Here is a 23,425-nt window from a genome sequence, read left to right as displayed (position 1 = left end):
TCTAGATTATAAGCAGATTTTTGGGTGTATAAGTCTATAATAGAATTTACACTGTTCGTGTTTTACAGTACATCTAGTTCTATAACAAAGCGTCACAGTTATGGTATTAGTACACCATTATGTTAATTAGTACTGAATTCAGACCTCTCAGGACCTTATTTTTCACAGCTTATATGATGGAGGTGTAACTCAATAAATAAGTCAGAATTAATTGGTTTGGGATTAAAAGGATATCAGGTTGTAAAGTTTAGATCTGAATAAGTAGAGGATTCTCTTATATTCTTTTATTTATTTAGCTTGCCTAATTGATATATGATGGTACTTTCAGAATCATCAGAATGGAACCCCTGTGAGATGATAATGAATAATTCATGAATATGCATGAACATTTCATGAACTGTTCATGAACATATTTCATGAACAGTTCATCATATCTTCATGAACATTTGATGAGCAATTCATGAACTGAAAATCGACAGTAATGTTCATGAACTTTAATGTTCATGAACAATTCATGAACAAGAAAGGTTCATGAGCATTTAAATGTTCATGAACAACAATGATCATGAACCCTTTCTTGTTCATGAATTGTTCTTGAACTTTGTTCATAAATTGTTCATGAACATTGAAGTTCATGAACACTTAAATGTTCATGAACCTTTCTTGTTCATGAATTGTTCCAGTAGATTCCACTGGAATTATCACTGGTAAATCCACAAACTGATTAACTAATATAAAAATTATGTGTGATATATAAACTTCTCTTCCTTTCTGTAATTCAAAACTTGCTGTCTCTGTATTTCCAACAATAATTGCTGAATAAAGGTATTAAAATGGAGTCTGCATAAAATCTGTTTCATATCATTGCTGGCAGCTCATATTTAATCCCCTAAAAGTACAAAAATATCCACAAAGAATCAATTGTTCAAGAGGTAATGATTGTATGAAGCAATACATTCAATAGAAACAGCATTATGCATCTTAAATTGCATTGGAAGTTTAAGTTAAACTCAAATTTAGTACCCCCCCCCCCCCCCCCCCCCCCCCCCCCCTCTTTAACCCTTGAAGATGAAACTGGCGACTTAAATTATTATTAACGTTTCACCAAGTTAATTTACGATGAATATTATTCACACAATTTAATTTCTACATATCAGATTATCATATATACCCATGTACCATTTACATGTCAGATTACGATATGTCTGTTATGAATGTGACAACAATATATCAATTTATCATTCTTCATTAATTTATTGTCTGCCTAAACTTTCTGATGTTTTGCTCAGATTAAAATCCTAAATGTTTTATATTGCCTCAACAAATTGTATTTCATAATCATTATATGTTAAATCAAATACTTATCTGAAAACATCTGCGTTTGGATTCTCCATTTTTGTTATCCAGCGTAATCATATGACGTCATATTTGCAAGTGCGTTGAAGTCAAGGTGTCAATCTCGTCCCATATAATATCGGCCCGAAGTTGATTCGTCCCTGTTATGGTATTTCAGTGAACTTCTCAAAATCGGTCGACCGTTGGACTACGGAAACAGCCGATTTGCGGGGTTTGCCGGTTTGTAGAAATTTAAAATCACAAGAGTTACTTCCCCTTAATATGGGTGTTTGAGAATATTTTGAAAATGTATTTCACTTTCATTAAAATATACGTTTTCCTTTTAAAATTTTAGTTTTGTATATAATATCTATCTTAAAATACAGCTACAACTTCTATTTCATCTTATTTTATTTTTTTATTTTGCAGGAATAAAAAAATAAAAACACCATACATTTATGATATTTCACGAATAATTAGGTAAAATGTTCTACTTTAAACGGTCGAAACAGTACCTATGATACTCATTTATACGAGTGATGTAAGTTATAAATGTTACACCTAGTGATTCATCAAAACTTCAAGAACATTCATAAATACTGTTAATGAACATTTCATGAATTTTTATGAGCAGCTAGTGATTCATCAAAACTTCATGAACATTCATAAAATACTTTTAATGAACAGTTCATGAATTAAATTCATGAACCTTCATTTATGAATTATTTATGAATTTTCATGTACCATTCATGAACATTCACGAACCATTCATGATAGTTCATGAAGTCATGAATTTCTTCTCGTCGGGGAAGAATGATTTATTAACCTTTATGTACTGAACTTTGACAGTGCCTACTTTATTTCATTACTTTTTATAGGGATATTTAAAAATCAAAGCATGTTCCAGTTAAGTGAACATACATGTAGACAGTCATGTTTACAGCATGTACCTTGAAGGAAAATTGATAAAATGATCAGTTGATTGTAATATATATTGTAGACTGTCTGATTTGACATTTTTTGAAAAAAAAAATCTTATGATATGGACTTGGAATTAATTTTGATTTTATTTTTCCTGTTGCACAGTCATAACCCAGTGTACTGAACAGAAAATTCATTGAAATCCTTTACACTACTTGAAATATATCGTCGCTGTTATGCAAAAACCTCGTATCTAAGGTTTTGATAATTTTACACCAGGCAGTAAAAACTGAAATCTTTTATCGCTTTTTTAGAATTAAATATGTATGTTCCTTTGTATGCCAAAATATCTGATCTTTTAACCAATCAATTACCAAGACGAGCAAAACTTTCTGCTACTATATTGTATTTTCAAAGCTTTTCCTTATTCTTAAGCTAATATATTAGCGTTGCGAACCCGAAATTGATTAAACTCTTCCTGTTATAATGTCAGCTGCCGGGCAAAGTGTTTTTCTTTTGAAATACGATATTTTCGCACAACATAATGTCTCACCAATCCGACTACAATTTTTCGTCATATGTCAGAATTCGTATTAATGATTGGTTAGAAGATCAGATATTTTCGCATACAATGGAACATACATACTTAATCCAAAATAATCGATAAAAAGATTTCCGCAAAAAATTGAGATACGAGGTTTTTGCATAACAGCGACGATATTCAAATTTAAATTCTTGTGTACAGTACATAAATGTTGGTTATTAGAATTCTGTACATCTATCAAATTAAAGAGTCAATTCTAGACTGTTGTGTATGATTATTTTGCCTATCTAATTAAATAGAGATAAAAACCAACAAAACCCATGTTTGATTCATATACGTAACACTAGAAAAAATCTACAACTTTCATTGTAAAACATTGAGATTTCTTGAATTAACATATACACCTTCCTAGATAAAACTATTGAGATTTTGTACTTTTGGTATTTCTGGAATTTGAATTAAAGTACATGTAATTAGATTAACTATTTTAATCCAGGTTTTAGCAATTGGTAAAAAATAATCTGATCAACAAAGCTAAGTGAAAAGGTATTACATATGTTAAATTCCAGTTTAAATTTCTGTAGATCATGGTAGACAGTAGTTATGCACTATTAGGCAAATTTAACCTTATGTCATTCAAAACAAAATTTTGCCTCAAGTGTAAACAAATTTTCAGATCCGCCTGGCCCTAGACATTATACAAATTTATTTCACTATAATTAACTTCATGGTAAAGTTTTTTTCACAAAACATATAAATTCAAAGTCATTGAACTGTTGTTTATTATCTTTTTTTATTTTATAAGTTTATAGAAGTCTATATTTTAAAAGGGTATTTTTATTAACAGCATAGCTGTATGGTATATGAGGTTAACCTTTAAGATAGAAAAACAACAAAACACCAATAAAATTCCCAGTCTTTAACAATAGACAAGTCTGTACCACATGCCACACTTTAATGGTCTAAAGTTTTACTTGTCTTGTGTTCAGAAAATTTGTGGCTACCAAAGAGTTGCCATTTAGGCTAAAACTTAAAATGCAGAACATTAAGCTGTATTTAAAGGATTTTATAAATAAATGGAAACCACAAGGTTCCTGACTTTGTGGTACAATGTACAGGGAAATGTTTTTGTATTACACAATCCTTAGAAATTTGTCTTATGAATAAACAAATTACTTTTGAGGTTTGATATGAAAATGTATTTGTTGTACTGTAAATGTTATAAAACAGAAGTCCTTGTCCTGTATTCATAATGGTTTTACCGGATAATTTATTTTTTGGGGTAGATTCTGTTGCAATGACTTAGACCATTTGTTGTTCTGATCATATGCAGTAATCATTGAACTCTGTTACATGTATATCCTTGTTATTTTATCCCATTGCTTGAACCTTGATAGGAAAAATTATGTTTTATTTGTACAAACAGAGATATGATACACCTCTCTATCCTTCACATCATGTTTTGATCATAAGCAGAAAAAGTATAATTCTATTCTGCACAACACCTCATGAATCAACAACTTTTTTTTAACAAACAATCTGATGAAAAAATATACATTTCAGCATAAAATACTATCAATTGTGTTTTTATTGTAAGATTTGTTGTGCAAAAAAGAAAAAAAGGACCTTCCTTGTGTAGTGAGCAGTTCATGTTTCCTAGTCTTTATAAGTACTCCAGTACTTTACGTGGATAAGAAAGAAAGATATTAGCATGCTTGTAGAGATACCAAACTTGAAATGCAATCTTTAATTTTTATCTGGTATCTAAAAATTACTTTATCATGGTTATTGCACAATATTTAATCATGCAATTGTTTGTTCCAATCAGTTCTTCACTACATTGGTTTTTCTGATGTGTGTATGCATATTATTTTTTTCCTCCACTAATGATTAGTGTTTCTGCCATGTGATGTTTTGACTGTTGAGTAAAGGTCGGTCAGAGCTGTTCTAGATTAAAGACAATAATTTTGTATAAGTTCAAAGCCTTATTTCTCAACCATTGTATCCTTAGTTGTCACATGAATGTTGGTAAATAAACTATATTTGTATTATCTCTTTCACCAAAGGCCAGTAAGTATATAAATGAAAGTTAAAAGTTGACTAATATTGGCAGTTGTCCAAATGTTATCAAGTGTTAGGAATTCTATTAAATGATCTCTTAATTGTTATATTGATACCTGGTCAGGTAATTAAATCTACTGTAAAACATGACTACTTAAGTTCATTAGTAGGTAATTGATGCAACAGCGGGCTATTGGGTTAGAGCTTCTGTAATTACAGATATTGTGTGCAGGTATTGTTGCGATTTTTGAAGAAAAGACAAAAATGCAACATTTTTTATTGCAATTGCAAGATAATCTGCATCATGATATACATGTATCTGATTGCGAGTTCTTGTTGCAAACACACCCAGCATTATTTGCATTAATAAAAACCACACAATAATTTCTGAATTAATAGTATTCAAATGATAACAGATATCTTATGATGTTTTTGTCTGTTGATATGACAGATCTTCACATACAAAAGAAAAAAATTATAAAAATTTTTGGGTGAAATTTGCAAATTTCTTCTGAATTTATTCAAATAAATGCAAGAAGGAAGAAAAAAAGGGTTTGATTGAAGTCTTTTGAAGGACTTTTAGCTTCAAATGAAGATTTTATTCTGAGAATTAAACATCTTAAAGAAGTCACACAAACAAATACAGGAAGTTAAGCAGAAAAGGAAATACGTCAAGAAATAAGTATTATCAATTTATGAGGGATTGTTACGAGTCTTGAAAACGTTATTGAGTGATGATTTTCACACAAGTTATTTTCTTTTAGCATTGAAGAAGATCTTTTTTATTAATTGGACTGTGAAACAATCCTCTTAATTCATTTCAAGTCTATCAAGTCTAAATACTACAAAGGACTTATAAGTAAAGTGTTTCATCAGAAGATGGCATGGTGAAGGGTTCCAGGTTTAGAATCATGTATAAACCAATGACCTTACTATTGTCATTTGCTGCTTCCTAATCAAGCAAGTTCGTCTGAAGCACACTGTATTTAGAAACACAGCCAAATATTATATGCTTGAACAGAAAAAAAATCCTGTTTCTCATTAGGCCAAAATAAATAATAGGTTTGTTTGCCCAAATGCTACCTACCTAGAAAAAAGCTGGCTACTCAAATTCTTTTATTGTCCTGATTTGAAGAAGGTTTTTTTTAATCAAATAGGCATGAAGACTAAGAAACCTCTGATACTTCAATTTCTTTTTTTGAAAAAAAAAATAAAAAATGCCTACCTACCTACTCACTGTCTCAACCTTTGGGTAGGGTTTGGGCAAACCAAAATATTTTTAAGTTAATAACCCTTGCCTCCATAATGATGCCTTTTGAGGCCACCCCTTTATTTCATAATGAAGCCTTTTGTTGCCTGTGTAGTGCCTCAGTTTAAACATCTTGTCTTACCTACGAAAAATCTGTATCAGCCTTAATAAAGTTTATATATCATATAAAAAGGATATTCATGAGAACATCTGACTGGAATTTCATTGATGAAATATTTATTTTCACAATGCATTAATACATGTGAGCAAAAAAATTCCATGGAGAAACGGGTTAAAGTCCAGAAAATATTGAAGGGGCCATATTAAAAGAGGTTTTTGTGTCTGCATGTGTAAGGGTAATGAATTTGTGACATTTGCTATTATTTTCTATGGTGCATTGTATCTATGACTGATTTATTTTCTCTTTAGAAAGTTGATTTATTGGACAGTGTCTGACCAATTAATTTACATGGAATAGTAACAGACTTTATGTATTATATACCATAGTAAATGACTTATTAATCAGGTCCATATATTGATTTCTGTTGCATAATGGGTTTTGACATGATAGCTATTGTCTTTACAAAAATAGACTATAAAGTAGGTTAGTGAAATGAGGGTAATTAATGAAAAAGATAAAAAGAATATTCTGAAGCATTTCCAAAATTTCTCATAAGTTCGTTTTTTGGACCTTGAATGTGATTAATTGAAAAAGCCTGTGGATGTTATACATATTTTTTATGTAGAATATAACTCTTATTTTGGTTGATCACATATCTCTGAAATAGGACTGGAGATTCGAAATCCCTACCTGAACACTTGACTTCAGAGAGAGACTACATTATTTTTTAAACAGTAAAAACTATTGTATATAAATGGTCATTTGTATATATTCTTACCTTTCTTTTTCAGGACCAGATGGGGAAATAACCCTTACACTAGAGGATCATATAGTTTCCTGAAAGTAGGAGCTCAGGCCGTAGACGTAGATGCTCTGTCAGAACCCTTAATGGGATCAGAATCTGATAAGGTGAGGGAGATTATTATGAAACTGCATGAGAAACATTAATCAGCTATTGATTGTTGTATATAGAATGTGGTATGAGTGCCATTGAGATAACTCTCCATCCAAGTACAGCCTTCAACACAGAGCCTCTTGCATGAGAATAATTAAACAAAATATCAAACAAAAATGTATAAAAATGTAGGTCTACTGAAATGGAACTTGGGAAGTTTGGTCTGGACTGCAAATAAAGAAGAGAAACAATGTTAGATCTGCAAATTTGCATCAGAAAAGTTTTGTTTTCCCTCATTGGAACCCTTGCTGCCTTGACATCCTGGCAACATAATCTGGGACTGTGTCTGGTGCCCTAGACCACTTGTATAGCTTTATTTAATAAGTTGAGTAATGCCTTATAAATATATTCCTATGACATAACACAAATGTTGTAATCATCAAATGGGTTTAGACTAGTAAAAACTGAATCCAAAGGGAAAATTTATCTGAGCACCAACTGACTCCTTGTCAACATATCATAAACAAACCTTTATATTGACAAATTAGTATTTACTTTAGTTACCTGTAATTCATGTCTTGACCTACTTTCAAAAGAATAATCCATTGTAGATTTTTTATGTACATTGACCAGGTTATATTATTTAAGTCTGATAAAGTTTTTGTTTAGGTGGATGATATTGATTAAAAGAAATACTACATGATATATAGGCACATACTTTGAACTTTCTTTTGATTGCGTTTAGATTATCTGTTCTCAGTGTTCTGCTAAAATAAAAGTAGTTTGGGAATATAATTTAATGAGATGGTTTTTTTTAACATTTTAAGACATTGAACTTTTGATGAGCAGATTTTTATACTGTTAGTTCATTTATATGGTTTAGGTTGAATGAAGGTCAACTTGAAGCAATAAAAGATGTCCTACACATTTACATGAAAGACTGGTTCACAGTATCTGAAAGCCATGCTTTAAGCTTTAAAAGTAAAAAAACAATTAGGGGTATCAGTGCTTCTTTAACACCAGTAAAAACAGAAAGTGCAAGTTTTATAGGAAATATTGACAAATGTTCTCAAAATCTTTTTGTCTTGTGATGAGAATAGGTTTATTTGTATCACATGAAGCTTAGAGTTCAAATAAACATCACCAGATGGTAGTGTATGACTGCAACTTAAATTTATCAACAAAAAAATGTCAATAACAATAAAAATGAGAATATTTTAGATAAACAACATGATATAATCTGTTTTATCTGTTATTTATAAATTTTATCAATTTATTGATTGTCAGTTATTTATTTCCCACATGCACAATTAATAACAATCAAATCAAGGTTGAAAAGCCCTTAACCATTTCTATTTTAAACATTGCCAACTGGCCATAGAAATATGCAACAAAATATGAATCAGGACAGTCCTCAAAATATTTCATTACCATTACAATTGTTTATTTAAAACTTTATGGAATACAGTCTGAATCAAAAGTTTTAATTCATTTTAAATGTAAATACTAGGATTATTTGCCGTTTTCATTCATTCCATGTTTACCAGTATTCTTACAATATTGTACATTACAGATAAGCAATGCACAAGTATGATACATGTGTCTTAAATAACTTTCATCAATAATGCTGAAGATAAAAAATGATGGAAGCAAACTAAATAATACATTATGAACATCAGAACTAAAAGAGTCCTAAACCAGAACAATGGTAATAGTCACCTTTTATTTAGGGACTAATATGTACAATGTATTTTTATTTATTTACTTTCAGCCTCAAGTATGCTTTGCAGGGGAGGCAACCCATCCAACTCACTACTCAACTACACATGGAGCATTGCTGACTGGCTTGAGAGAAGGAAAGAGACTGACAGATTTGTACAAATGATGATAATTGTCATGTAGTCTCATTTTATGTTGTAACATATTGACACAAATTTGTGAGAGTTATGAATGGTGCAAATGATCATATATATTATTTTCTCATTTTATAGCATTATCTCCCCTTAACTTACCCATACCCTGAAATTTACTGCATATGATATTTTAATGCCCATTTTATAATATTTGTAAATTTATTTTACTGTTAGAGTTTGATTTGCATAAAGCTAAGTTTTCTATGACCTCTATATTTAATAGCAAGTGGAAATGGCAAATTTTATATAATTATATGCTTGAAATTCACTTTTTTTAAATTGATAAATCGTGTTTAATCTGGAAAATGTTTTATGTGAAAGTATAGACTGTAGCTGATCTATATTACATACAACATGTACAAGAAAACTTAAAAGAAACACTTTTGAAGAAAAATTGAAAAAAGAAACCATAAAACTACATTTTCTTTTATCGCCAACACTTTGGTATTACTATTTGCACTTTTAAATATAAAAACATTTTTAGGAAATTAGTATTACCATGAAAAATAAAGCTTATTGACTAGAATGGAATTTTAATAGTATTCTGTTGACCTCTGCTTTTCTAGGAGACAGTATAATATTTTTTAGTACAAAATTTGACCTCAGTATATATTTTTTCTTGATGAGAAGGCGTTTTATAAACTGTTTTATTTTTACCAAAAGAAAAAAACAACAAGAAACGAATGATTATAAAAGAGCATAATAATTTCTAGGAAGGTTTGTCCTCCTCTAGAATATATTTAACGCAAAGTCTGATTTTATTTATTCACTCATATATAGTACAAAGGGTTATATGAGCTGTTTTAATTAATGTTTAGGGATACTATAAAAAAAAATGATTAAGCCTATATAAATGTTCAAGACATTGTCCGAAATTTTTCAGGAAGGTCAGCACACCTGAAGAGGTATTTTAGGTACCTAGACCTATTCCATTTGTATTTTTATCAATATAACAGGCTTTTTCATGAAAGTTTTGCAGACCTCAATTGAACATTAGTTCAAAAGCTGATACATGGACCTTTTATTTTTTAATGTTTTGATATTATTTTCACAAAAGTTCCTGCTTTTATTAAAAGTAAGTTCAGCTTTTATAAATGTATCTCCTTTGACATGAATTTGGCACAAACCAGCTTGTTGAGTTTTAGCTGTATAATATTTTTATGACAAAGGTCTAGGTTGTTGAATTTTGGAGTGAACATTTCACATTATAAGTAGCATCTATGAATTTAGTGGAAATTTAACACACAAAATTCTAATTTGCTGTTTTGATCACCTAATAACCTCAGGAATAATTCGAAGGTACATCAGCATGTTGGCGTTGTGTATAATTATTTCAATTATTATTTATATAGCATTGTATTATCACCTATGAGCGGGTCTTTTAATACCTCAAACTACCAACTCGTTAATGTTATTTATTAAATTTATAGCTAATTCTGTTTGAACACAGTTTATGCATTTTGTTAAAATATCTCCACATATATTTATCATATGATCATTTAAACCAATGTTGATTTTTTTCTGATAGATGAAAGATATTGTTTTGTTATTGTGGGCTTTTGAGAAATTTTAAAATGGTGCTCACTGGTCTGTGGACAAGGGAGATAATTCTCTTTTCACAAGAACAAATATTTTACACAGCTTTGAATGGAAAGTCTTGAATTTGAAGGTGTCATTGACAGGTATTTATAATTGTAGACACTGGCAATGAATATTTGCAAGTGGTTTGTTCAATCTTGTTGCAGAGTTTTTTATTTACTTTGTCCTACCTCATAAGTTTTGTTCAATTGTCTATGTGAATCTAACATCTTTTTGAGAAGTCAGTATACTACAAAAAAAAGTGTTTTGATCACTGTTCCATGGTGTCATTGTCATAATCCTACAAGAAAAAGAAAGTGTTATTATTTTATTTTGCTGAATATTTCATTCAGATTTTCTAAGAATACATATTATACAACGAAAATGGACCAAAGATGAATTTCTTATCCTTGCTTCAGAGGCTTAGTATTTTCTCCTAGCATAACTTGGGAAATAATAAAGATGGTATTAAATCTTCCACAAAACTATTTAATGCTGTTGTCTCCCTTTTTTCAAATCCTTGTCAGAAGGAACATAAGCTGAAGGCAGTGATTTTTGAAGAAAACTTTTTTCTGATGAAACTGTATTTTTTCCAACAGTGAAACAAGTAAAATTGCATAAGTTGCCAAAAATAGGGAAACATGAAAGAATTTAGAATTTAGAATGTAAGTTTGTTATAGATTGCTTTGGTGTATTTTTTTTATTCTTATGCACTGATAGTTGGATTGATTGAAGAACGTGTCATGGGTGTTTTTAAATCCACGTTGAATGAAAATGTTTTAGTTTGTCAGATTAAGGAAAAATGTAATGCAATGTATGTTTCATTTAAGTATATCATCACATATTTATTTATGTCATTTTTTCCCTAGTCAGTCAGTGGTATATATTGTAGTTATTTAGAATTTTGTAATATTCGGAACTTGTATTTTTAATCATCAGTGATTGTGCAACCAAAATATCAGAGTTTTTGGAAATATGTCTATATAATCTTTTAACAAAGTTATAGAGATGAATTGGAAATAATAAAAAAAATAATGTTCTACTTTTATTTTAAATGAGAAGACTTATGATAAGTTAAATATAATATAAATTTAAAAGCAGTTCACACACAGGAAAAGTTGTGGGTGCTTAAACTTGTGAACTCTGATGTTTTGTATGTAGAATAGTAGGTTATTTCTAACAGGGCTTTTCTAGAAAATAAAACCAAGGGTGAAAATAAAGAAATTGATAATATTGAAGTAAGATTAATACTTCTATTATTTCAATTTCTTGGGGATAAGGGAAAAGAATCAAAAAGGGTTGTCATTTCATTTGAATGGGACAATTTACCTGCTTTTAGAAAATCAGTATTCTAAATTTCTTAGTATAATTATTTACAGGCAAACAATTTCTCCTTAAACGTTTGGTTAGGACATCGGCTCAGAAAAACCATGAAAATCAACATCAAATACAATTTAATGACAGCATGGTCTTTTTTGCAGCCAAAACTGTTTCTAGAAAGGCCCTTTTTTTGTCATCCAGATAAATTACGTTTGATGCCAAGTGAATATATTAAAATTGTGCAATTGATTTATTTTTTAATTCTGTATCAATCTTGAATGTATCTGTACATGTATGTTCTAAGTAAATTAAGTGATGAATGCTAATCTTATTTATACACTGTACATCAGAATTTGAATGTGTACATGTTGAAATTAATGTTAAGTCAGCTCATTTGTCATGACACTGCAAAGGCTTGTTTTGTCTTCTTACGGTTTCTTCTTTTCACCTTCACTGACTTGTAACTTCCTACTGGTTCTTAGGAAATCATGTTGTGGCTTCTTTCTTTTATATATACTTTAAATATTTAGCTAAATTAGCACTAAGTGGTTGTATAAGGTGCTGAAGAGGCAAACTTACTGAAAAATAGGTCAAGATGACCAAACGATGCCTATGGTCAGCTTAGTTACTAGCATGATTATGTAACTTTGTAAAACATATCTTGTATGTTAGATTCTTGTTCATTTACAGACATTTTATTTTAAGAAGAATAATTGAATTGTATCTGAAATTTACGTATCAATGGCAAGTTGAAGTTCACCCATGTTGTATGTTACAGTACTGATTTTTCATTTATCATCTTTATGTCTTGGTTTTTATAAGTGATCTAATGATCACTCAAAAGATCAGGATATTAATGCAAAATCACATAATCACTTAAAAGACCAGGGCATTATTGCAAAATCACATCATCACTTGAAAGACCAGGACATAAATGCACAAAGTTACATGATCACTTTGGATTCTGATTTTTGAAATAAAAACAGTCATATTTTTTTATATTTTTCATATTATAAATGAAGACAAAACAAGCCTTTACTTTAATAATTGAAACTACGTTAATTTAAAGTTGACATTGACGGGATTATTATATCTTGAGATTTTCATTCAGTAATTATATTATAATGTTGTTATCAATTGTTTAATTTATGTTCATTTATCAGCAATCTAATAATTTAAAACCGTCCATGGGATGAAAATTATGCCATGCAAACTGGAGTAGGTTTTTATTTCCCTAAAGTTGGTGGATAACAATATGTGAATTAAAAAACAACCATGACAAAATGTTGCCTTGGATTTGTTTTGCTTGAGAATGTACTATACTTTTGTTTGGCTATGCCTCTCTGATATTTATTTGATATTTTAAATTGTATCTCTCATAAAAGCAGTTTGACCTTGAGAAGTCCTTATTTATATGTTTTCAAAATAATTAAGAGGAAAAATATCTGATATTTATTTCAAAACACAACCACAAACATTAACTGTTCTAGAATTGATATATTGCTCTGTTACACATATGTTTTTAACAAAATAAGAAAAATATAGAAAAAGAAACATGTGGTACAAAAAGGGGTTCAACACCCATAAGATATTATGTTTTTGTTTTATTTAATGTATTTAATATGTCCAAAAATGTTATCAATAGACTTGCCAAACACCAAGAAAGATGAATATTACTTAGAGGCAGAAATAAAGTAAATAATAAACTGAAATGTTTAGATTTGAATTGAAGAGTAAATTTGATTTGATGTAGTAAAATGATGAATTGATGTCAAGAAATGTCTTTACATAGAGAAAGTTGTAAGATACACAGAAATATCACCTGATAATCAAGCAAAACAAAAGTCATTGCAAAGTTATTTGTTAGTTTTTGATGAATTGAAATATATTTACAAGATTTTAACAGATTTTTTTATGAAATGGCAGAGTTGTATTGTAAAACTTTTCTATTTTCTTGTAGATAGGGTAATGTAATCTTTTATGTCCTATACTCCAGATGATATCTTTGAGATTATTTTATTAATGTCATTATTCAAAAATGTCTTTTCATTGTATCTACATTTAAAAACAGTTTTAAAAAAATGAATTTTCCTGAGAGAAAAAACTCAGCATGGTTTACTCTGTTTTGGAGTAAGGGTACCAGTTTCTACAAAGGGATTACATTGTCCTTTCTTATATATAGATCAGAATTAATGGATGGTGTGTTAGATTGCTCAGTGCTGACTATAGCAGCATACTTATTGTCACATTAAAATGTTCTGAGTATTAAATAAAGTATAATAAATATATCAACAGTTGACTATTACTTTAAATATGACTAAAGGAGAGATGGGACAAATGTCAATGAGATAGCAACCAATGTATTTAAGTTAAATAAAAACAAATATTAAGTGGTCAAATTGTTTTTAAAGGCAAATTTGGTTTATGGATTTTGATGATATTATTTTTGCGAAGTAAGATTGAAAAGCGAGAAAAGTGCATGAGGCAATATTATATAGATATAGGAAGATGTGGTGTGAGTGCCAATGAGACAACTCTCCATCCAAATAACAATTTTAAAAATTAAACCATTATAGGTTAAAGTAAGGCCTTCAACACGGAGCCTTGGCTCACACCGAACAACAAGCTATAAAGGGCCCCAAAATTACTAGTGTAAAACCATTCAAACGGGAAAACCAACGGTCTAATCTATATAAACAAAACGAGAAACGAGAAACACGTATATATTACATAAACAAACGACAACTACTGTACATCAGATTCCTGACTTAGGACAGGTGCAAACATTTGCAGCGGGATTAAACGTTTTAATGGGCCCAAACCTTCTCCCTTTTTCTGAAACAATAGCATAACATCACAACACAGAAAAACATACAATAAAATATCAATTGGCAGACTTAACTCAATCAAAAAACGTATGATTATGTTTGTTATTCTCATTAGATTTTGTCTAATGCTTAGTTCTTTTTGTGTGTGTAACATTTTAATGTTGTGTCGTTGTTCTCCTCTCATATTTAATGTGTTTCCCTCAGTTTTAGTTATCACCTGGATTTGTTTCTTTCTATCGAGTTTTGAACAGCAGTATACTACTGTTGCCTTTATTTATGATATCTCAAAAATTTTCAAAGCAATAGCTCTTTTATAATTATATTTGTGAACCTATCAACGAAGTATTGGGATAAACAGAGGAAGAAGGTACCAAAGAGACGATCAAAATTTATAATTTCGAAGACAAAACCAAAAAACTAGTCTAGAAAACACCAACAGAGACTTAGGCGTGCTGTTGTCAATGTCAGCAGTGTCAACCTATGTTAAGTTACTGACTAGGTCAGTTTTAGGTGAACTACTAGGTCATCAATACTGTGTATGCAGCTGTATTAGCATTGACACATGTCTCGAAGCCTTTTAGCAAATTGTCCCCTGCCTTGTCATGATCCATTGACCTAAAGACTTTCACATAGTTTACATGTTCAAGGTTGTAATTAGGTCAGTATAAGCAAAGCTGCTAATAATAAGCCAATGCTTTGTTGGTATGCAGTTGTATTAGATATAGGCAGATGGATGTGGTGTGATTGCCAATGAGACAACTCTCCATCGAAAATAACAATTTAAAAAAAGTAAACCATTATAGGTCAACACGGAGCCTTGGCTCACACCGAACAACAAGCAATAAAGGGCCCCAATATTACTAGTGTAAAACCATTCAAACGGGAAAACCAACGGTCTAATCTATATTAAAAAACGAGAAACTAGAAACATGTATAAATTACATTTCCATTCTCAATTTTAGAAACAAACGGCAACTACTGAACATCAGTTAGCCTTGATTTTCATACCAATTCCTAGTACGAGATTACTCGGATGTCCAACAGCTGTTTTGTCAGACAAGCTCGTGATGGCGTCTGTAAAACTAACGAAGACATCACTCGGAACTCTTGGTTTTATAATTTGCTTGTCAACATCAAATATCAAGCAAATTATAATAGGAATTACAAGTCCTGGAATTTTGTATCAAATAGAAGATATATACCACATATACATGTCCTGTCGGAATGATGCTGCATACAAATGGAAAGTTTACAATTGGGAAGCTGAAATCGGTTTTGTGGTAAAATGTTTTCATTTTTGCTGAGCCTTCCACTTAGTCGAAAAAGTGAGACATAGCATTCCTACATTCCATCGTCGTTGTCGTCTCCGTCGACGTTCACAGATATTCACTCTGGTTAAAGTTTTTGAAATTTAATAACTTTCTTAAATCGTCCTGGTTTTTTTCCAAACTTGGACAGAAGCTTGTTCATGATCAAAAGATAGTATCCAGAAATAAATTTTGTAAGAATAAAATTCCATTTTTTCAGTATTTTACTTATAAATGGACTTAGTTTTTCTGCAAGGGAAACATTACGTACACTCTGTGGTTAAAGTTTTTAAAATTTTAACAACTTTCTTATACTGTCCTGGATTTATACCAAATAATGACAGAAGCTTGTTTATGATCCAAACCTATTATCAAGAAGGACATTTAAAAAAAAAATTGTACATGTTTATCCGTATTTTACTTATAAATGGACTTAGTCTTTCTTCAAGTTAATACAGTCTGCAGTTAAAGTTTTTAAAACATTCATTTGATTCATAAACTATCCTGGATTTTTACCAAACTTGGACAGAAGCTTCTTACAATCAAAATATAGTACCCATAGGTATATTTTTATTGATTTTTTCCTCATTTTTGTTAAATAAAGGCAACAGTAGTATACCGCTGTTCAAAACTCATAAATCCATGGACAAAAAACAAAATCGGGGTACCAAACTAAAACTGAGGGAAACTCATTAAGCCTGCGAATAACAGTATAAGTATGCGATACACTGGGTTTCGCGGAACCCGTACGGATTTTTCATATAGATTCACAGTTTGTTTTACTGTTTTAAATGTTGTACACTAGTCATTTTGGGGCTCTTTATAGCTTTCTGTTAGATATGAGCCAAGGCGTCGTGTTGATGGCCGTACTTTAAACGTTTTATACATTGTGACTTGGATTGAGAGTTGTCACATTGGCACTCTTACCATATCTTATTTTCTATAATTGTTTTCAAACGACCGTCAATGTCAATTTCTAAAAGTGGAAGCCATGATATGAAGCAGAACTGTATCTGTTGTATCCTTTTCTGAAAGGTAGATGCGTTCAATATAGTCACCAAATTCAGAATAATTAAAGGAGAGAACATCATTTAAAAAGCGAAACATAAAGTTATACGATTCTGCAAACTTCTTTCCTTCCTGTATGAAGTTAGCCTCAGTTAAATAAAGGAACAAGTCGATAAAAAGAAGAGCACAATTGGTTCTCCTAGGAACTCGAATTGTTTGTTGAAAATTAAAACTAAACAGGTCACAATAACTATGAAGCCCGTTTGATTGCTGATAAAATTGATGTTGTTTATTTAGAAAGAGGTTTCTTGGAAAACTTGGAAAAGTCAGCAAAATAACGTAATTTGTAAGGTCAATTATGTACTTAGGTATTCAATACATTGATAGAAGTTCTTCTTGCAATTGGCTAGGTATATCTATAAAAGAAGAGTGAAAGATACAAGATGAACATCCAAATTGATAAATCGAAAAAAAAATGATAACGCAATGGTTGAAAAAGAAACAGACAAACAGTCAAACAATAGTAAACAAAACACAATATTATAATTTTGATATTACAAATGGCGTCAACAGACCAGTAGTTAACAGCATGTTGTCACGAATTAACTTGAGGATGGTCTTATTTCTAAATTAACTGTTTACGAAACTTTGAATTGTTCTTAATACTGTAACGAAATGTGGGTCCCCGGAAACGTAACTTGTTCCCTTAAAATTGTGTGATGACGATATTTAGACTAGAATACTGTTAAGATATTCAATATTTGTATGTATTGTTGACATTTAATGCATCTTAAAGTATAATCCTGGTATCTATGATGAATTTATTACAACCACTGGGTCGATGCCTTTGCTGGTGGAGTTTTAACTCCCCGAAGGTATCAACAGCCCTGTAGTCAGCACTTTGGTGCTGACATAATTATCATTGATATAGTCAAATTTTTAAATGAACTGTTTACTTAACTTTTGAATTTTTTAAATAATGAGGCTTTTCTACATCGGGAATAAACTACCCTAGCTGTATTTGGCAAAACTTTTAGGAATTTTGGTCCTTAATGCTTTCAAACTTCGTATTTTCCCCCCTTTTTGACGTTTTTTTTATTCGAGCGTCACTTATAAGCCTCTTGCAGACGAAATGCGCGTCTTGTGTATATAATGAAATAATAATAATGGTATCTATGATGAGCTAATTAAATAGAAGTTGATTTTTATTTAACGAGTCTGTTATTCTTACAAATATTGAGTTTTACCATATATACAAAACCTTTACTCCAATCTACCCTTTTATATTACCTTACCAGAGTAACCAACCTTACCCGAGGGGATAAACCAGAGTACCACTCTACCAGAGAAGGGTCACCAGTAATAACTTTTATTTCTTATATACTCGTAAATTCTAACAAAAAACATTCTTATAGCAACGCACTAAGACATACACATTTACAGTTAAGACTAATGCCCGACTGCCCGGTTCTCCTTACACTACTTATACTTTTCTACCCCAGGAATAAATTACTTTGGCTTCATTTTATCAGATATTAGGAATAACGAGTTCTCAAAAGAAATTTTTCTTTATTAATCCTTTTTACTTATTTTACTTTATTTGAGCGTCACTATAGTGAGTCTAATGTAGACAAAATCTGGCGAACAAAATTTTCAACCTGTATATTGATGAGTTAGTTATACAACCACTGGGACTATGTCACTGCTGGTGGAGGTTTCGTACCCGAATGTTTCACCATCCCAGAAGTTATCACACTTGTGGTGCCATGAATTATTATTTATATGTTTTTACCTATAAATTAACTTATCACAAAATTGAATGATTCGAATTACAAAGGATTGTACCTTAATAATGGATTACCGTAGCTGGATATGCAAAACGTTTCGGAAAATAGGCCCTCAGCGGTCTTCAACTTAGCACTTTATTATACATATGGTCATACTTATAAGATAACTAATCGCAAACCCTTGATTTTTTCGAAATAACTATATAGTTCTTGTTTAGCCATAAAAATCTGGATTTTTCTACTCATCTCTTTTATGTGATGTCTTTTTGATTTCGTTCCAACTGGTCTTTCATGTCAGCATCACCTGTTCTGCGCGCAGATATCGTCGGGCGTCTTTTTCCTTTCCCCTCTTGTTTCCATCTGAGGGCAACACTGGTCTTGTCCTCACCTGGTCTTTGTACCATCTTCATATTTATTGCCACAGTAGAGTCTCCATCTTGAAGCCCTGTTGTTTCATTGAGACCTTTGTTTATGATCTTACGCGACCAGAATATCCTGAAAAGCTTTTATTTATTGTAGGAGGCTTTGATATGTTTTAAACGGGGCATAACCTGATTTGTTGATGATAAGTCCAATCTTACTTGCATTTTTTTGTAACTTTGTGGTTTTGATTTGAATGTGTGTACAAGATGTGTCAGTAAAGCCAGATCATCTGCATAGTCCAGATCTTCTAGAAAGTTAAAGAGAGTCAATATGATGCCTGTGTTGTTGATGCGTATGATTGATTGCATTACCCAATCGACAGCTGTCTTGAAAAGGGGAGGATATATGAGAATCTTTTCTAATTCCTGATTTTATAACAAAAAGTGGTTTCTGCTTCGAGTACCTACAATGCATTAATTGCTGGTATCCCATAATTTCGGAAGGCCTTTATTTGTTCGAGCTGCACTAATGAGAGTATTTTGTAGACGAAGCGTTCGTCTGTCGTACAAATCATAATCCTGTTATCTTTGATGAGTTATTTAACAATATATTTGATTATGATTTACCGCATATTACACTTTGTTCAGCCATTATCTAGCTGATAATTCCCGATAAAAATTCCATGTTTATTGTTCGACACTAGATTCGGTTTTCAAATAATGTTATATGAAAAACATTTTGTGCTTTCTCGCTGACTTTTATCCCATCAGTAGTTATTCATATCCAATCTACAGAAACATAATTGAGGGTCAGAGTAAGACGCACTACGAAGTTTTTTTTTTGCGTGTTTTAGTTTTATGGCATATGGTGTAAATAAACAAAATAGGGAGCATGTAAAAGACATCATATTTTGAGAATGGAGCAAATCAGCCTATTTGGGCTATGTGGTGTTCTTTGTTGCGTATGTGTCTGTAATTTTCATTTTATCTATTAATTAAATTATCATTTCAATATGTATATCAATTGGATAAACAGTTGAAATGTGGCAAAAGAAGAAGAAAAAGAAAGGTGCTATGGTATTATAATTCACCAGACTCAGAAAGGATGAGGATACGAGCAGCTATTGGTCACAAATGAGCAATAGTCAGCTCAATCCCCGATTATGAAACAATACACTATAAGATCAAGTCATATTTAGCCATAGCGTTGTCAGTTTATTTTTGTTTATGAGTTTGACTATCCCTCTGGTATCTTTCGTCTCTCTTTTAAGACAAAGCAACAAACGAAAATAGATATGACCGTCAATAACCAACGGAGGCCACTGAATAGTGCATGTATAAAATGAGGTGTTAATTGAGTATACGTCAGTAAAGCCACATTAAATTCAGAAAAGACATATAAAGAGAACAGAACATCTAACATAAAGACACAAACTACCGGTCTTAGATTTTTCGTTGTTATAAAAAGCTAATGCAAAGCCAATTACAACTAATGCATAAAACATTCTCTCACGTTCCAATCAATTCAAATCGAAAGGATTTAGTATGATACGTCATAAACATGCTAAACCGCAACAACTTTGTGCAATGTAAAATATAATTACCTGCGTAACTATCATAACTTTGTAGCAATACATATTAAGTTATGCTTTATATTTATCAAAAACAAAATCAATAGTTCCTAATACAACACTATTCAATATTCTTAATACGAGTTACTATCCTTATTCCAAAGACAATTGATAATTCTTATTCTACACCTGTACTTGTCATGGTATGTAGTTTATATGACAGTAAACGATTTGAAGAAAAAACTTCTACGACAAGAGGGACTTACTGACCTTCTTCACTTGAACGTGTTGAAGATTATCAATTATTAATAAGCTGTTACACGATGATGCACTTAAAAGACTCAGTTGCACTTTACCTGCATATTAGCATAACATGTCAATCACATGTCCTATGGCGTTTAAAACAAACAATGCTACTGTATTTGGTTAAAAAATAACGTCATTCTCGTGCATAAGATTTGCATCACAGTCAAGAAGTGCAAATGCGTCCAAATACATGTTTCTGTGGAAAAAAAATGTTCACTCTTTTATTAGTCTATGGTTCTTTGGATATTTCTGAATGATGATTTATGTTGTATAGTACTCTTTGAAATAGATAAATAATAATTCATTAACAAAATGAATATTTCATAGCTTTTATCTACTGCTATTCATTTCATTAAAAGCCTGTCACTAAACTCTCAGACTTAATACCCGTTTAACAGTTTAATAGAAATGCACATATATTTACCCCAAGATGTAAATGAAAGAAAATTGATACCCTGCATTTATCATGCTTTTTAATAACATATGGTCTAATCGCTGAAAGACCCTTTTCTTAAATTATGGATAAGCCTCCTTCTGCATTGACAATAATATCTTGGCGTAAAAAAGTTACACCGAATCAGACTTATGTTCTCATCGGTGTATATAATGCATGTATAATGTGAGATGTCAATTGAGTATACGTCAGTAAAGCCACATTAAATTCAGAAAAGTAAAATTGAGAATGGAAATGGGGAATGTGTCAAAGAGACAACAACCCGACCATAGAAAAAAACGACATATTAAGAGAAAAGAAGATGTTGATCTACGTCAGCTAGGACTACGATAAAACGAGAAAAAAAAATCTTATTCTAGAGGTCAACGTCTTCAAGAATGATACGTTTGTATTTCTTGTGTCAAGCTCTAGATTGCTCGGAATTATAACCCCATTTATGAGAATTATCAAAAGCCATCCACACCTAAGTGTTGAAACAAAAGAAACACTTAGATTCTAAAACACGGCAACTCTAGAGACTTGAAACGTAAACATCGACAAGACGTTATAGTGAATGCATTTTACTAGCATTTGGGATGGAAAAAGACATAGTTTTAGAGACAAAATAAACCCAACCCCAACAACAACAAACAACCAACAAACAGGTCAAGATACCAGCAATACTTTGCTGCATAAAACTGTATTAAAGAATGGTCGTAATGATTGGAAGAAAGCTCACAGCGTACTTACTCTGCTAACATAGAAATCATGCCTTCTTATATACATATTTTCATATCAGTCTCTTTAATTCAATCTAAGTTTCACACAGCAATGTCAAGACCAAAATAGAAAAAACGATACGGTGAAACGACACCAGGAGGAACGTGTAAATACATGAAACATGAGTACTGTTTCAAGCCCACACCCCTAAAACAAAAGAACGCAATAACATCAAAAGAACCGTAGATCTATAACATTTATCACTAATTTGATAAGTCACTTAAGGATAACAGAATTTTCTTAAATTTTTTTTTTAAATGTCAAGAAAATAATGATTTGTAAGTATGACTATTTTTTTTTCTACTGGTACTCTTTTGGGTAACATAATATTTATTACAGAACTCCTAAACAAAACACTAGTCAAGCAGTTTCAGGAAAATACCTATATACGTATGAATATAATGAGGTGTTAATTGTCCATACGTCAGTAAGGCTTTATTAAAACCAGACAAGACATATATAAAGAATAGAAGATGTTGATTTACGTCAGTTTATCCGACAACAATAAAAACTGAAGAAAAGCATCTCAAGGTCAACGTCTTCAATAATAGATAAATGTCTTTTACATGTGCCAATCTTTAAAACGCTCGGGGATTTTGAGACAATTCAAGAGAAACTACCAAAGCAATCAACAGAAAGTGCGTTAAACGTTGAACAATATTAAGATTAAGGCAGACATCAACTAACAAAGTTTCTGACTTAAAACAGACATAATGGCATAACACAAATACAGATAGTTTATAGAATCAGTATTAAAAATGATCAAAACACTCAATTAAAAGTACAAGTAAAACTATGCCAAATGAATTTAATACTGTACATAAACGATGGTAGTTATTGAAAGAAAGCCACCTTCCAGTATAGAAGTCATGCCTCCTTACATACATATTCTATTACCGTCACATTAATTCAAAGTTAACTGCACACAGCGAACCCATGGACAGTATAGAAAACACGATACGGTTCAACCACAACCAGAGTAAACTGTAGATAAATGAAACATAAGTAGGGCGAGTTGAGTTTCTTACTCACACCCTCCCAAAATATAAGAACCAATAATATCCAAACAAAGGTCTATTCATAACATTTATAATTAATCTGATAAG

At 31.1% G+C, this 23,425-nt stretch overlaps 1 protein-coding gene across 1 annotated transcript in view; it reads left to right on the top strand.

Annotated features, from left to right (window-relative positions):
- Window positions 1–14,229, top strand: part of LOC134716146 (spermine oxidase-like) — a 38,489-nt gene extending 24,260 nt beyond the window's left edge. Inside the window, exons 4-5 of the mRNA XM_063578937.1 lie at window positions 7,023–7,140; window positions 8,898–14,229. Coding sequence (XP_063435007.1) covers window positions 7,023–7,140; window positions 8,898–9,011 — 232 coding nt within the window. The 3' untranslated portion in view covers window positions 9,012–14,229. The remainder of the gene's footprint in view (window positions 1–7,022; window positions 7,141–8,897) is intronic.
- The last annotated feature ends 9,196 nt before the right edge of the window (window positions 14,230–23,425 follow it).

The sequence above is a fragment of the Mytilus trossulus genome, chromosome 4, assembly GCF_036588685.1.
Source record: "Mytilus trossulus isolate FHL-02 chromosome 4, PNRI_Mtr1.1.1.hap1, whole genome shotgun sequence".
Lineage (NCBI taxonomy): Eukaryota > Metazoa > Mollusca > Bivalvia > Mytilida > Mytilidae > Mytilus > Mytilus trossulus.
This window is presented reverse-complemented; position numbering and strand designations above follow the sequence as displayed.